We start from the raw sequence: 13,408 nt of genomic DNA on the forward strand, positions 1-13,408 counted from the left end.
ATGTTAAGTTCATAATACACAATGCACTCAATGAACCATAGTGCAAGTAACATGAAGTCAATGAGCCACGTAAAACGAAATCGGCTCAGAACACAATCCAAATGTCGGAGAACGCTACCGTAGTTTGAACATGACAAACAAGGACTGGACGTGTTTCGTCAAATTGGTTCTGTGCCATGTCCGACTCATGGCCTGAGCCCAAGACGACGTCAAGTACCTTATATACCTCTAGGGGTAGACAACAGCATCGTGCCAGGAACCGGTCAAGTTCACCCACTCTCCCATAAACTCCAGACGACAACCGAACATACACCATTCCTCACAATGTGCTACTACTACCACGAATACAAATACTGCCGAATGTCCGCCTTCTGTTCAGCCGGCTACGGCCGAATTACCCGCGCCGGGGAACTGAACAAGCGGTTCTTCGGGTAGGAAGTGCGCACAGTCAGATGCTTAGTTGCTCTCGCTGCTCAAGGAGAAACCTTGGGATATTCGACCTTGTGTCAAAGTGGTGGGTTCGCAGAGTATGAAAAGTGGCGGGATTGTGACACGGTAACGGATTTTTGCTGGACGTGCGGGACTACTGGGAGCTGGAAGGCATGAGTGCTTCTGCGCTGGCAGTGCGTTGAGGTAGGAGGGGAGGAGGACATGGAGGTGGATAATAAGGAAGGGAGGGGAAATGAGAATGTGAACGAGAATGGCTAAATGAGGAAATGATATAAAAAGAGAGAAAAGCATATAAACTGCATACTTCAGTCAAGTGTCCACAGGGTAGCGTCAAATAGCTGTCTCGAGTTCTCGAGACCATTTGACACGAATGGAACAAGCTCTTTGGTATGAAATGTCGTTCAAAATTCAACATGAAAAGAAGTGAATCAGAAAGAAACGCATCCATGGTAATAAATTCCAGAAACACAGCTAAGTTTGAAATAATCTTATACCGTCACTCCCCCCTCAAAACCATACCCCCCCTAAATAGCTTGCCCAGCTGCACTCTCGCAGTGAGGACACAGTTCATCCATCCTTTTATATTCCAATTCAGGCCTGAATGTCGCATACCTACCACTAGGGCAGGGCCACCAGTCGAACTCGCAGTAGACATACTCTACAGTGCTCTTGTAATATTGCTTCCACGGATCCCCTTCCACGGTGAACCAGCCATAGCCTCCCTGACAAATGGCGCCGTTTCGGCAATAGTAGGTAACCGGGTAGGAATAGCACATGGTGAGTATTGAAGTGTAGATGAGGTAGAAATGTCTTTGCTGTGACAATTTGACATGAGACGAAGGAAAGAAACTTTATTGACCTAGAGATATCTGGTATTTATAATCCATTTCGATGTCAACTGCTGTTGAACTTGAATTGGGTGAATGAGTTGATTGTCGGGTTGGGCTGGTCAATGATCCATCGGACCCGTTGTTAGACGTAGGGCGTGAGCCATGAAGTTGTCAACAAGTATGGACCGAAGCCTCCCAGCAGAAAGGAGGTGAACAAGAAGGAAACATTAAGAAGGGAAAGGCCCTAGTGGAACAAAGAACAATATGGAGTGGAACGAGGAAACAGTGAAGGGAAAGACACGGAAGCGATCAGGAATGGTTTGAAGGAACAACGTCGATACTGGAGAGAGCTGGATGAAAGGAAGCAAGCCTCAAGTTGCCAACCCGCTTCATGAACCATACACGTAGTGCAAACAAGTGGTTGAGCCACATACGTGCTGGTAAAATCAGATTCAAAACAATGATGTTGCTTTGCTGCAATGTCAATGTGACAAAAGACTCCATGGAGGTTGGATAGGTGCATGAGCCTTGCCTATCGCTAGGTCCAAACATTTGAATCCAACCCTGACTTGAAGTAGAAGAGTACCAACCAGATCTTTGTTGAGTTTCGGTAACGAAACGGAGTGTCCGAAGCGATTCCTACCTACTCTTGACCCCATATTCCTATTTACTTCATGTTCCTAACCAAGCGTTCCTAACCACCCATCTCCTCCCCCTTACTCTTCCCTTACTACCCACACTACCTACCTAGCCATGGGTGAATCTGGCTGCCGGGTCTGCCAATTTGCAAGCACGACAAAACTTGTCAATTCTTCTCTGGGTGCATTCGCGCATTAACACCGCCACCCTACCAGTCGGACAATGCATTCTATCAGCGTAACAGCGGTCCGACTTTCTGGCCTGTTTGGAAAATTCCCCGTATAGCCACCCTGCGTGGTCGACCCAGCCATAACCCTCCGGACAGTTGGCGGCGTTTCGGCAGTAATAATATTCTATGTAGGTGTAGCACATGGTGAGTATATTAGGCAGTTCTTGGTCCGTTTGGGCAACCTGCGGGAGGTAGGAGAATTTCGAATCGGATTCTGGACCCTGCGAATATAATTGGGAGTTGAGACATATATATTGGGAACTATGTGCTACACATGTGTTATACTTGTATGCCCGGTATAAATATGGGTGGACATCAACTGCTATATCATCGAGCTTGTAACTCAGGAAATTTCACTGCCAAAACTGGCTGGTCAGTGATCCATTGAGTCGACTGTTGGACTTGGTAGCCATCAACAACAACGAATCGAATCTTCGCAAAGCTCAATGCCATGGTGCACCGGATATGACCACGTTCCGGAGGCAAGCCAGGAAGTCAGGGCGGGTTGACTTTTGATCCCAAGTTTCCAGCCCATTCTTGTCCACAGGCACCCAAAGCTTGAACTCCAGGTTGACGAACGGTAAGGTAGTAGTAGGTGGTGTGAAGAATGGGATATGCACCGGCTTGCCCAGGACAAAATGGATGACACCCGAGAGTAGGTTCTTGCGAGAGCAACCTGAGAGACCAACAACAACTGACCAAATCGAACACTCCAAATATACGACAGCTGCCTGGATCGACAATAAGCCGTTACTGGATCCGGGATTTGATAATTTGCTAATTCTCGTGGTGTTCTGCTGGTTGGATTTTGGCATTTTGAGTGGTGAACTTGGGTGTCATCAATGTTGTCATAGCCGAGACCGGTTACCACTAACAGCTGGGTTATAGTCATAAGTTAAGCGTACTATTAGTGGTAGAGTCTGCACATCCCCTCACTTTTAACACAACCTACGTAGATGAGGATAGATTTCCTTGTCAGCCCTAAACTATGATGTTGCTTCATGGCTTGGAGATCGGCCGGAGGAAGTAAAGGTTGGCTTTCGGGTTGCTGCCGATTTGGACCAACAGCTGGGTGCTGCTGTAAGGAACCGTGCTGTTAGTGTCAGTATCTGCACTTGATACGTACTATACGCATGCAGCCTCGTGTCAAGCATGAAATGTTGCGAAGATCCCGAATTAAACTTGTATGCCCGCAAACTGAGTCACCGGTAGATTTATTCCGCGTGGATATCGAAATGTCCAATGGATTGTATAAGAGGATTGGAATGAATCAGAATGATCGCGTCAGCATCATCGTCTTTATGTATGTACTGCAGTGCAGTGTAGCTTGGCGGAGGCGACAGGCACAGTGGCGAACTGCAGTGATTGACATCGGCGCAGCCCCAGGTCCGTTTCCCAAAAAAACGAACTTCGCAGCAGGCCGGAGATGCATGAAATAATGATCACTACAAATTTTCATTATTCAACAGACAAATATTTAAACATGGGCAGATCCTCCAACTCAAACCTCAACTAACATCTCTTTCTCTCTCATCCATCTTCAAGTGCCGAGAACCAGCCCTCACACACGACCCTAACCCTGAATCTTGAAAACAGCCCTACGAACCCCAAACTCTTGGCAAAGCTGGCCGACACCCCGCATCTCGATAAGATAAGGTAAGCTCGGCCCCACCAAGAAAATTGCCAGTGGATGGAATGAAAGTCGACCTTCTATGACGCTTTCCATCTTGTCTCCAGCGCCCCGTTGAACTTGCCTCCCCATCACCACCTGCTAACAACAACCGGAAGCAGACCCGGCAACAACAAGATGACTTCCCAACCAGAGCTCACGTCGACCACACCGGCGACCAACAACCAGAATGTCGACCTCGGCAACACCACCGCCCAGCTCGACAACCTTGCGATCGAAGAGGAAGACGAGGACGACCTCCAAGATGTCTTTGAATCTGACGATGACCTCGACTACGAAGACGGTGGCGCCGATTTGACCAAGTCGTATAACCGCCAACAACATGGCGCCGGCGGTACCAACTCCCAACAGTCCCAGCAGGCCCAGGCCCAAGCACAACAACAAAAACCTACTGCCAACACTTCGGCCCGCGTCGACGACCAGATCGCCGCCCTCTCCAAGTTCGCCGGAAAGATTCGTATCGACGCCTTCGACAATGCCTCCGGGCCCGCCGAACGTAACAAGGACAAGGCCGACCGCGCCACCTCGGAGCTCGTACTCGACCAGCGCACCCGCATGATCCTGCTGCAGATGATCAACCAGGGATTCGTCTCCGAGATCCACGGTGCCATCAGCACAGGCAAGGAAGCCAACGTCTACGGTGCTGTCCTCCATCCCGAAGACGGTTCTGCCCCGGTACACAAGGCCATCAAGGTCTACAAGACAGCCATTCTGGTGTTCAAGGATCGCGAGAAGTACATCACGGGCGAACACCGCTTCAAGAGCGGCAGCGAAAAGGGCAACAACAGGAAGATGGTGAAGCTCTGGGCCGAGAAGGAGTTCCGCAACCTGCGCCGTCTATACACAGCCGGCATTCCCTGCCCGGAACCCATCAAGCTCAAGCTGCACGTTTTGGTCATGAGCTTCCTTGGCGACCGCAAGGGCTGGGCCTACCCCCGTCTGCGCGACGCTCCCATCTCAGGCGACGACGCCGACGACCAATGGCGCGACCTGTACATCCAGCTCTTGGGACTCATGCGCAAGCTGTACCAAGTCTGCCGTCTCGTGCACGCTGATTTGTCCGAATACAACATCCTTTACAACAACAAGAAGCTGTACATCATCGATGTTTCGCAATCCGTCGAGCACGACCATCCCCACTCGCTCGAGTTTTTGCGCATGGATATCAAGAACGTTGGCGACTTCTTCAGGAGAAAGGGCGTCGACACTTTGCCCGATCGCACTATTTTCGATTTCATCGTCAACCCCCACGGACCTTCGGAGGAACCCGGCATGAAGGAGACGGTCGAGCAGCTGTACGCCACAAGAGTCGAGATCGAGGATACCGAGGAGGCCCGCGCCGAGCAGGAGGTCGACAACGAGGTGTTCAGGAATCAGTACATCCCCAAGACGCTGAACGAGGTTTACGACATCGAGAAGGATGTCGCCAAGGTTAATGAGGGTCAGGGCGAGGATTTGGTGTACAAGAACTTGTTGGCGAACTCTGTGGTGCAGAAGACGGCGGAGGATGACGAAGAGGAGGGTTCCGAGGAGGAGGAGGGATCCGAGGAACAAGAAGAGGGCAGTGAGAGTGAGGACGACGAGAGCAGGTTCGAAAAGGGAACACCAAGAGGCAAGAGGTTCATTGACAAGAACGAAAAGAAGGAACACAAGGCGGCGGTCAAGGAGGCCAAGAGGGAGAAGAGGAAAGAGAAGATACCCAAGGCTGTGAAGAAGAAGTTGGTCAGCAGCTCGTCGCGGAGGAAGCACTGAGCTGTCTGTGGTCAGCGGGTATCTACTTTTCTTCTTGGTTTCTTTGCTTATGGGTTAGGGTATGGTTTATATGGCGCTAGAGAGTAATGGATCATGTTCATCTTCCAGCCTGCGTGTCGTGCTTTGATGCGTTTGGCTGTTCTACTGTTTCATTCTTGATCTCATGTTCTTTCACCCGAACAACAGACTGTTCCATGACTGGGTGCAAGCAAGCAAACCGAATGACGAAAGCACTAAAAGCCTGCCCGAGATTGTTGTCTCCTCAACCGAGCTTGTAATGGTTTTATCCTCCCCTACCAGGGCGAAGCCTCTTGTTCTTGAGTAGAGACGCTTTCTCAGGAGACAGGTCTGAGCCGCTGGTGAAATGCCGGGTTATGACGACCAAAGAGAGCACTGACGGTTTGCTTCTTGCTCACTCCTTTGTTTCCCATCCCCCTCCATCGATCTACCCATTCCAATAACAGCCTTAAAGCCTTAACTTGCACCCATTCCAATACCATCTCCCTTTACTTTTGGAGATGGTAAAGGTGCGAACCTTAAAAAACCTATTTTTCATGCTGTAGCTCACGCTTGGTACCTCAGCATCCAAGTAACCAAGTAATAGCCTGTACACATCCTGATCACTCTCCTACCTATTCTTCCAAGCCATATCTGGGGCTCTTCACATGGGTACTACAACCTTTCTATCAAAGGTCCACCTCAAAGCCATGTGTCACGGTGTAAGCTTAGTCTTTGAGTTCATGGAAGAGATTCTGTCTGGAGTTCGTTTTAGTAAGGTATACTTTTTGGACTAAATTTCATCGTCGTTAGCCTGCAATAGACCTGCGTGATTGTCGTTGGACATTGAACGAGGAGCGGATAAGGCCGGGCCGGGTTGTCCCCGTCGGTGCTCGGTGGAAAGGTGGGGCCCGGGACCGGGTGGTCCAAGCTCCCGCTCGGCCTGGTACTGACCCAACTGTCTCGTTTCACCAGGGAGTGTTTACGTTTCACCTTCCTTCTGTTGCCAACGTCAGTATAAATGATACGGTCGTGAGCACTTCTTCTTTCCTTTCAGACACCGCAACCATCAATCCTCACTATTATCTCGCGAGCGACAAGACCTGCTTCATCCAAACAGACCATCATTATTGAGATACCCGATTCACTTCCCTCGAATCGCCAAGTCGCCAGTTCGACCCCTGAATTCGGACATTGCTCCAATCCAATCCATCCAAACATTCATCACCCTGACCAACAACAACAACATCAACACCAAACCGCATCACTACCACGCACATAAACCAAACACCAACATCAGTCACAACAACCATGGAATCCACCTCACCAACACCAAATCTCCCAGCCAAGATGCGCGCCTGGACACTCACCTCGTTCGGTCTCACCCTCTCCCCTTCTCACCCCCTTCCCGGCGTTGCCCCGTCATCTTCCCCCTCTGCCACATCGTCCACAACAACCCAACCACCACCCACACCAACTACACCCACAACCACAGGCACCAACCTCCTCCTCCGCATAACCCACGCATCCCTAAACCCCGTGGACCTGCACATCCTCCGCCTCTTCCCCCCCTGGCTTCCCTTCCGTCGCAACCCCACCCCCGGCTTCGATTTCTGCGGCCGCGTCGTCGCTGCCGGACCCGCTGTCAACACCGCCGAGTTTCAGCTGGGCGACGTGGTAGCCGGTGCTCTCTCAGCCAGTGACGTCTTCCATGGTAAAGGTTCCCTCGCCGAGTTTCTCGTGGTTGAGAGCTCGCTGGTGTGTAAAGTGCCTGATGTCTGGGGGGCAAGAGGGAAGGAAATAAAGGGGGAAGAAACAGTCGGACTCTTTGGCATCGCTGGCCAAACGGCCATTTTGATGGTCCAAACCGCCGGCGTCCCTCCAGACACCGAGGAAGGATGGAAAGGCAAGCGGTGTCTGGTAAACGGCGCCAGCGGCGGTGTCGGGTCGATCCTCGTCCAGATCCTGAAAGGAAAGGGCGCGCAGGTATGGGGAACCACCGGCTCTGCTGAGGGTGAGGAGCTGGTGAAAAAGTGTGGAGGGACGGTTATTAATTATAAGACGTATTCGCCTGTTACTGAATTTTTGCAGAGGGTTTTTGGGGCGGAGGGGGACGAAAAGAAGCTGGATTTCATCTTTGACTGCGCCGGGGATGAGTCGATTTTTACGAATTCGCCGGGGTATTTGAAGGGCCAGGGCAAGTTTATTAGTATCGTTGGGGGACCGTCGCAGGGGATTGTCCCGTATGTGTTGCATAAGTTAAGGCCGACGTGGCTGGGCGGTACGCCGAGGGAGTTTGAGTTGTTGTTGTTGTTACCCTCAAAAAAGACGGTGAGGGAGGTTGGCAAGTTGATTAAGGAGGGGGTTATTGAGAGGGGAGTGGTGGATGGGGATAAGGTTTGGGAAATGGAGGAGTTGGTTGAGGCTTATGAACGGTTGGGAAGTGGAAGGGCGAAGGGGAAGGTTGTTGTTAGGGTTGGGAAGTAGGACGGGGATGAATATGTCTAGTAGGTAGGAGGCATAGGATGAAGTAACGAAGGGATTGAGGACAAGTCGACAGAAACAACACTTGGCGAACATCACGGCTGTGGACTGGTCGGTCCGGAGCAGCTTTGGGGACTTGTGGTGTTCCATTCAAGTCATGTCATCATGTGATCGTTCCATCATCCATATCGTACACCACGAACCATCCATCCTTCCGCTCCCTACCATCAGGTCCGCATCATCATCGCCAAAAACCATCGTCAGGTCTTTTCAACACAAACGGCGAACAATCAAATCTACTCCCCCAAAGACTTCAACTTCTCCTTAGCACTCTCCTTGGCCCCCTCAGAAACACCAGGGTTGCTAATAGCAGCCTTCAAACCCCTCGCGACATTGCCCGGGTCCTTCTCGCCCTGGTCGGTGGTCTTGGTGTCCGAAGAGGACTGGTCGTAGGGCTCGTCTGCGTTTTCGAGGACTTGCTTGGAGTGCTCCTTTGCGGCGTCGGATTGCTCTATAATTATTCTGTGTCAGTAGGTAATTGGTTGAGGGAGAAGGTGGCGGCAAAGGGCAAAACAGAGGAAATCGAATAGATAGATACTCACGAGGATTGTTCAGCGTCGCCTTGTGGCCGCGAAGGACGTTCTCGGGGTCCTTGGCTGAGTCCTCGCTGCGAGGAACCTCGGGAGGGATATCAGAAGAGTTGATGGCGTCGTAGTCAACCATTTTTGCTACTGTCTTTTTGGTTTCTGTTGTGTGGAAGGGGTATCTTGTGGGTGATGTCTTGAGAGCTTGTGACCTTCTTGTGAGAGCTTTTGTTTCACGGTTTTGGCTTGGTGTTGTGCGTGGAAGTTATTGCCAGTTGAACTTCAAGCAGCTGGAGCTGGAGAGCCTGATATACCCTTCTCGCGCCAAGTTTGCTATTCCACGACCTTCCACTCACCTTTCCAGTCATCTTACCTGCCTACTATTAACAAACCAAGCCGGAGGGTTTCCTCACCGCATCCCTTTCATCTGACTGTAAAGTGGTGTTTGTTTGTTCGCTGACTCCAGTCCTTCCCTTCTGTCTAATCGATGATGCTATCACCACCGTCATGACGTTATGCCACGGGCCAATGCATCTATTGTCATCCAATCCCCACAGAACACTCACTCGTCCCTTCCTTGCGGGCTCCCAGCCAAACGAAATATCAATCTGAGAAATTTCCAATTAGTTTCAATGTTACAGCTGCACACAGGAAGGAAGGGATGACAACTACAAGGCAGCTGCAGACGCAAAGGTTCTTGCCGGGCTTTTGTTTGGCGTGTGAATATGTGCGTGTAAGTGGCAGAAAGTGGGTCGGGTTAATCCGCGGGCGGCGGGGCGGGGGCACTCTCACTGAGCTCAGTCAAAGAAAGAACGGCAAGAACAAACAAAAAGCACCGAATATCGATCACTAATAACGATGGGATTCTCCAAATATCAGAAATAACTGGCAGTAATTCCCATATGGGGAAAGAACCGACGTCACGACTTCAGGTGGTGATGCTGCCTGGCAGTAAAAAGAAGGGATGAAAACGATTGAGCACTGGAGGTACGTTTGGTGATCGTTTGCTTGTCACGGTGGCTTGGGGGTTGAGGATTGGAGATGTAATCGTTTTGTCATCCATCTTGCGTTGGACTTCTTTGAAGGGTTCAAGATGGGACGGAGATGCCCGTTAAGGCCGTGGGGGAGCCGAGGACGGGAGATATAAAATCACGAGCAAGACCCTGGATCTCAAGTCTTTCTCCCAACAACCTAGACTCACCTCTATCAAATCGAGATACCCAAATTAAGCCGTCATCAAGACAACCTCAAGAACATCACCACTCACACCCACCAAAACCAACCCAAACCCAACCCCAAACCACAAACCAAATCACAAAATGTCCAAAGTAGCCCACGCCTACGCAGACGACAAGCCCGGCGCCAACCTCCCCAACGAGGCTCCCGCGGGCCAAGTCAATGACCCCTCTTACAAGACCAAGGGCAGCACCGAAGCCGTCCCCGTCATCGACGACGACGCGCCTGTTGAGGACCCCATCAGGCCGGAGGAGGCGGATAGTGACAAGCAGCTAGGTAAGAAACAACAACATTTTGATCGTCGTTCTTGTATTTAGGCGGCTGCGCGTTATCTGTTGGGGGTTGAGTCAGGATTAGGTGTGATGAGTCCTTCTTTCCTTTGCGAGCTGATGAGGTTGTGGATGGAGATTTGATAGTCATATTCGCGGAAATGATGAGAATGGATGGAGTCATGGGAAAAAACAAAAGAAATGTGAATGGACCAATGTTAATTGATGTTGTAACGAAACAGCCAAGGACGAAGCCGAAGCCATTGACAAGTCCAACATTATCGGCGAGAGGACTCGACACGCTATCAAGTCGGCGGGCACGTACCAGGAGCCGAGCGATGAGCAGATGGGTTTGACTGAGTAGATCACTACTCAGACTCACCGGCCTCACCGGACCATCGAGCATGGAGAAGAGCAGATGATATGACGTTATGACGGAACGGTTTCTTTTTGTGGTATTTCGGGACGGGAATGAATGGTTTGATGACTCGGATGGCGGATGACGGTAATGGATATGGAGAAATGGATCGATCGGTGGACGGACCAAAGGGAATGAGGTTATTGTGATCTTTTAACCGGAGATACCTCATCAAACAACACAATTGAAGTGATTCCCCACCTATTTTTTTCTGACCTCAATTTGTTAGCTGGAACTTGTAAAGTTGGAAGTTGTTGGTTCATCGAACGCCAGACAGCAATATGCCGGCGATAAGCGAGAGACCTGATAAGATAACATGAATCATGGTTAGGATTTCCTCGTCATGACCCAGATTGACCCAGGTCTTAACAGATCTAGAGTCGCTAGTATTGCGAGTAGAAGCAGGGATATAGTGATCATTCGGAGCGTAGATGATGTGGGAAAAAGTAATGATACTGCGTATTCGTAGACATAGGGTATCAATCCAGAGAAGGCGAGCAGTCGGGCACAACACAGCTTGCTGCATGACTGACCGTTTTCGCATGATTATGGCTAAAGATATATGCTCCGAACAAAGGACAAAAACGACAAGGTTGAAGGGAAATATCAGGCCTTTCAACGGTGATGAGGGACGTAGCTCAAGACAGCCATCCCCGTGAAACGGCACACGCTTAAGGCCATCCTTCTCTGCTAAGTGGCAGCCGTTGCCAAGTTACCCCCTAGCGTTTGTTCTTAAGGCCGAGTATTGCAACAAGACAGCCTCCACATCATTATTCGAATCCCAGACACTTCAAAACAGTCCCTCCACCCTCCCTCGTAACCTCTCACGCCTCAGCAGCAGCTTCAGCCTGGTGCCTCCCCGGCGGCGGATTCCTCAACGTAATCACCTCTCGTTTCCCATACAAATCATGCTCCACCCCTTCCCACGCCTCAACACCCGACTTCAACATCTCCCATTGTCCTCTCAACGCCTCCTCGTCCACCCTCAGCTCAAACCCGACCAAGAAGCAGAAACTGATCTCCAACCGCGCCAACTCCGTCTCTGACACTCCACCGACCTTGGCGAACTTGGTATGCGGATAACTCAGATCTTCCAAAGCTTTCATGGCGACTCGTATACCTGCCAAAAGTAAACGGTGGGCATTGCGCTTGGTAACGACGATGGCGCGCTCGATGATGGCCAGACGGTGGATGTACAGCGACGCGGCAAGGTAGACAGCCGTGGACATGGGGCAGTACTGGTGGATGCGCAGGAGGTAATCGGTTATGGAGATGGGCGGGGGCAGGCGAGAGTAGAACTTGCGGGTTATGGCCGAGTGTTGGGTGTTGAGCGGTTGGGAGTTTTCGCCGACGATGATGTAGGGCTGGAGGTTGTCGTGCGACGAGGAATTGGCATTGGCCGGTGGTGGGGTCGGGTTAGGGGTGCGGAGCTGGACGCCGTCTATTGATTCCGACTTTTTGTGGCCCTCTCTTGAAGGCGGTGGATGGGGATGCCGTTGCGGCGCCGGGCTGAAGGGTCTCCGTGGGGAATTGGTCGCGTTCTGCAAAAGGCTGGCGAGGTTCTTGTTGGAATTGGACCGTACGATGCTCTGTTTCTCGGCTTCCATGCCGCGCATGTGAGGGATGGTTGGGGATCGTGGAGGCGGAGTGGGCGGGATGTCGCCGGTCAGGGAAACGAGGGTCTCGATGCCGGCACTGAGGAGCTTGAGGGCGGCTAGGGGAGAGACTTTATAGATGTCATCAACGTCTTCGTCGGAGCCCCCGGTGGTTTGTTGTGTTATTTGTCGAAAGAGCCTTGGGTCGGCTGAGGGGACAGGAGCCGGAGGAGGAGAAGCCGGGGCGCTCGAGTCGGACTTTTGTTCGGCGTCGGCAGCCGGAGGATCGGTATGTGCCGGAGCACTATGTTCGGGATTGGGTGACATGGTGTATATGGGATGCGATTGCGTTCGCTTGGGTATCGTTTGTCTGGAAAAGCTTCTCGTCGAGAGGGTAATGATGTCGATGGTAGCAAGAGGAGCAAGTCGAAAATGTTGCGCGCGGTGGAAAGCGATAGGCAGAGAGTATTGGTCGCGTGACAATGAGTGATTTGTCAATCTTTAGCGACGGGTATGATATTGATATTCGAACAGCCAAAGAACGACAGGGGGTATCGTCGACTTGACGTTGTCGAGGTGAAGATTTCGTAGGTCGTCGTAGGTTCGCAGTCGTGGTGGTGTTGTGAGAGAAGAACTGGAGTCGAACGAGGAAATTGCGCTGGTGCAATCTTTAGCGGTTGTCGCAGTTTGGAGAAGACCCGTCGGTGGTCGTCGGAAAGTCGCTCGTTCTAAGGTCGGTACTCAGGTCGGCCACGGAGGGTGTCGAAAGAAGGACAAGTTGTGTATCCTGCAACGGCGTGCGACACAATATCTCATGATCTCTTGTTTCCTTATAGTCGTGCCAACCCTGCCCGTCTCTTCCTTGGAATTCAAGGAGGACGTGACTGGCGATCTCTTCTCCGTCTTGTCAGGGTCTCGCCTGTACCTCCACTTGTCGCCGCAGAGTTCGGCTGGCGCGCTACTGGATGGATTCGTTTGGCGCTATCGCAGCCCGCTATCTCGGGTGGTATCGTCGGCTTGCTAGCCTTGTCAGGTGGATGGACACCGGATGGAGTCGTTGAACCGTTAGCGCCGTGCCGAGCGGGTCCTTGTCAGTGAGATTTGACTCCGGTCAAACTCCAGCAATTGTTCTCCAGTGGTTCCAGTTGTCTGCGGATAGATGTCTCCTGTTGGAGGAGGCGACTTGTTCGAGATTCGGGCCACTGGAAGGTGTTGACCTCGGTGACGGTTTCGGT

At 51.4% G+C, this 13,408-nt stretch overlaps 5 protein-coding genes across 5 annotated transcripts; 3 read left to right on the forward strand and 2 right to left on the reverse strand.

Moving 5' to 3' along the window:
* Window positions 1-3,383: 3,383 nt before the first annotated feature.
* On the forward strand, window positions 3,384-5,696 carry SMAC4_04534 (uncharacterized protein; the record flags this gene model as incomplete). The annotated part of the gene is made up of 4 exons (XM_003345252.2): window positions 3,384-3,451; window positions 3,745-3,804; window positions 3,940-5,402; window positions 5,451-5,696. 4 exons carry the CDS (start codon window positions 3,384-3,386, stop codon window positions 5,588-5,590), a joined length of 1,731 nt encoding a protein of 576 aa, XP_003345300.1. The 3' UTR covers window positions 5,591-5,696.
* Window positions 5,697-6,898: 1,202 nt separating this feature from the next.
* SMAC4_04535 (uncharacterized protein) lies at window positions 6,899-8,074 on the forward strand (the record flags this gene model as incomplete). Its single annotated transcript, XM_003345253.1, has 1 exon — window positions 6,899-8,074. The coding sequence occupies one exon, from the start codon at window positions 6,899-6,901 to the stop codon at window positions 8,072-8,074; it is 1,176 nt and encodes a 391-aa protein (XP_003345301.1).
* A 116-nt stretch (window positions 8,075-8,190) lies between these two features.
* Window positions 8,191-8,923, reverse strand: SMAC4_04536 (uncharacterized protein). Its single transcript, XM_003345254.2, has 2 exons — window positions 8,674-8,923; window positions 8,191-8,582 (listed from the first exon to the last, which is right to left on the reverse strand). The coding sequence occupies exons 1-2, from the start codon at window positions 8,792-8,794 to the stop codon at window positions 8,368-8,370; spliced, it is 336 nt and encodes a 111-aa protein (XP_003345302.1). The 5' UTR covers window positions 8,795-8,923; the 3' UTR covers window positions 8,191-8,367.
* Window positions 8,924-9,974: 1,051 nt separating this feature from the next.
* On the forward strand, window positions 9,975-10,789 carry SMAC4_04537 (uncharacterized protein; the record flags this gene model as incomplete). The annotated part of the gene is made up of 2 exons (XM_003345255.2): window positions 9,975-10,167; window positions 10,403-10,789. The coding sequence occupies 2 exons, from the start codon at window positions 9,975-9,977 to the stop codon at window positions 10,522-10,524; spliced, it is 315 nt and encodes a 104-aa protein (XP_003345303.1). The 3' UTR covers window positions 10,525-10,789.
* A 58-nt stretch (window positions 10,790-10,847) lies between these two features.
* On the reverse strand, window positions 10,848-13,141 carry SMAC4_04538 (uncharacterized protein). The gene has a single exon (XM_003345256.2). The coding sequence runs from the start codon at window positions 12,498-12,500 to the stop codon at window positions 11,403-11,405; it is 1,098 nt and encodes a 365-aa protein (XP_003345304.1). The 5' UTR covers window positions 12,501-13,141; the 3' UTR covers window positions 10,848-11,402.
* Between the last annotated feature and the right edge of the window lie 267 nt (window positions 13,142-13,408).

Source organism: Sordaria macrospora, chromosome 4, assembly GCF_033870435.1.
Source record: "Sordaria macrospora chromosome 4, complete sequence".
In the NCBI taxonomy this organism is placed as follows: Eukaryota; Fungi; Ascomycota; class Sordariomycetes; order Sordariales; family Sordariaceae; genus Sordaria; species Sordaria macrospora.

Bases quoted from the DNA above. Each gene is read 5' to 3' on its own strand.
- SMAC4_04538 (XM_003345256.2), bottom strand. From the start codon at position 12,500: ATGTCACCCAATCCCGAACATAGTGCTCCGGCACATACCGATCCTCCG.
- SMAC4_04536 (XM_003345254.2), bottom strand. From the start codon at position 8,794: ATGGTTGACTACGACGCCATCAACTCTTCTGATATCCCTCCCGAGGTT. The intron at 8,583-8,673 runs GTGAGTATCTAT...GAATAATTATAG, and splicing joins GGCGACGCTGAACAATCCTC to AGCAATCCGACGCCGCAAAG.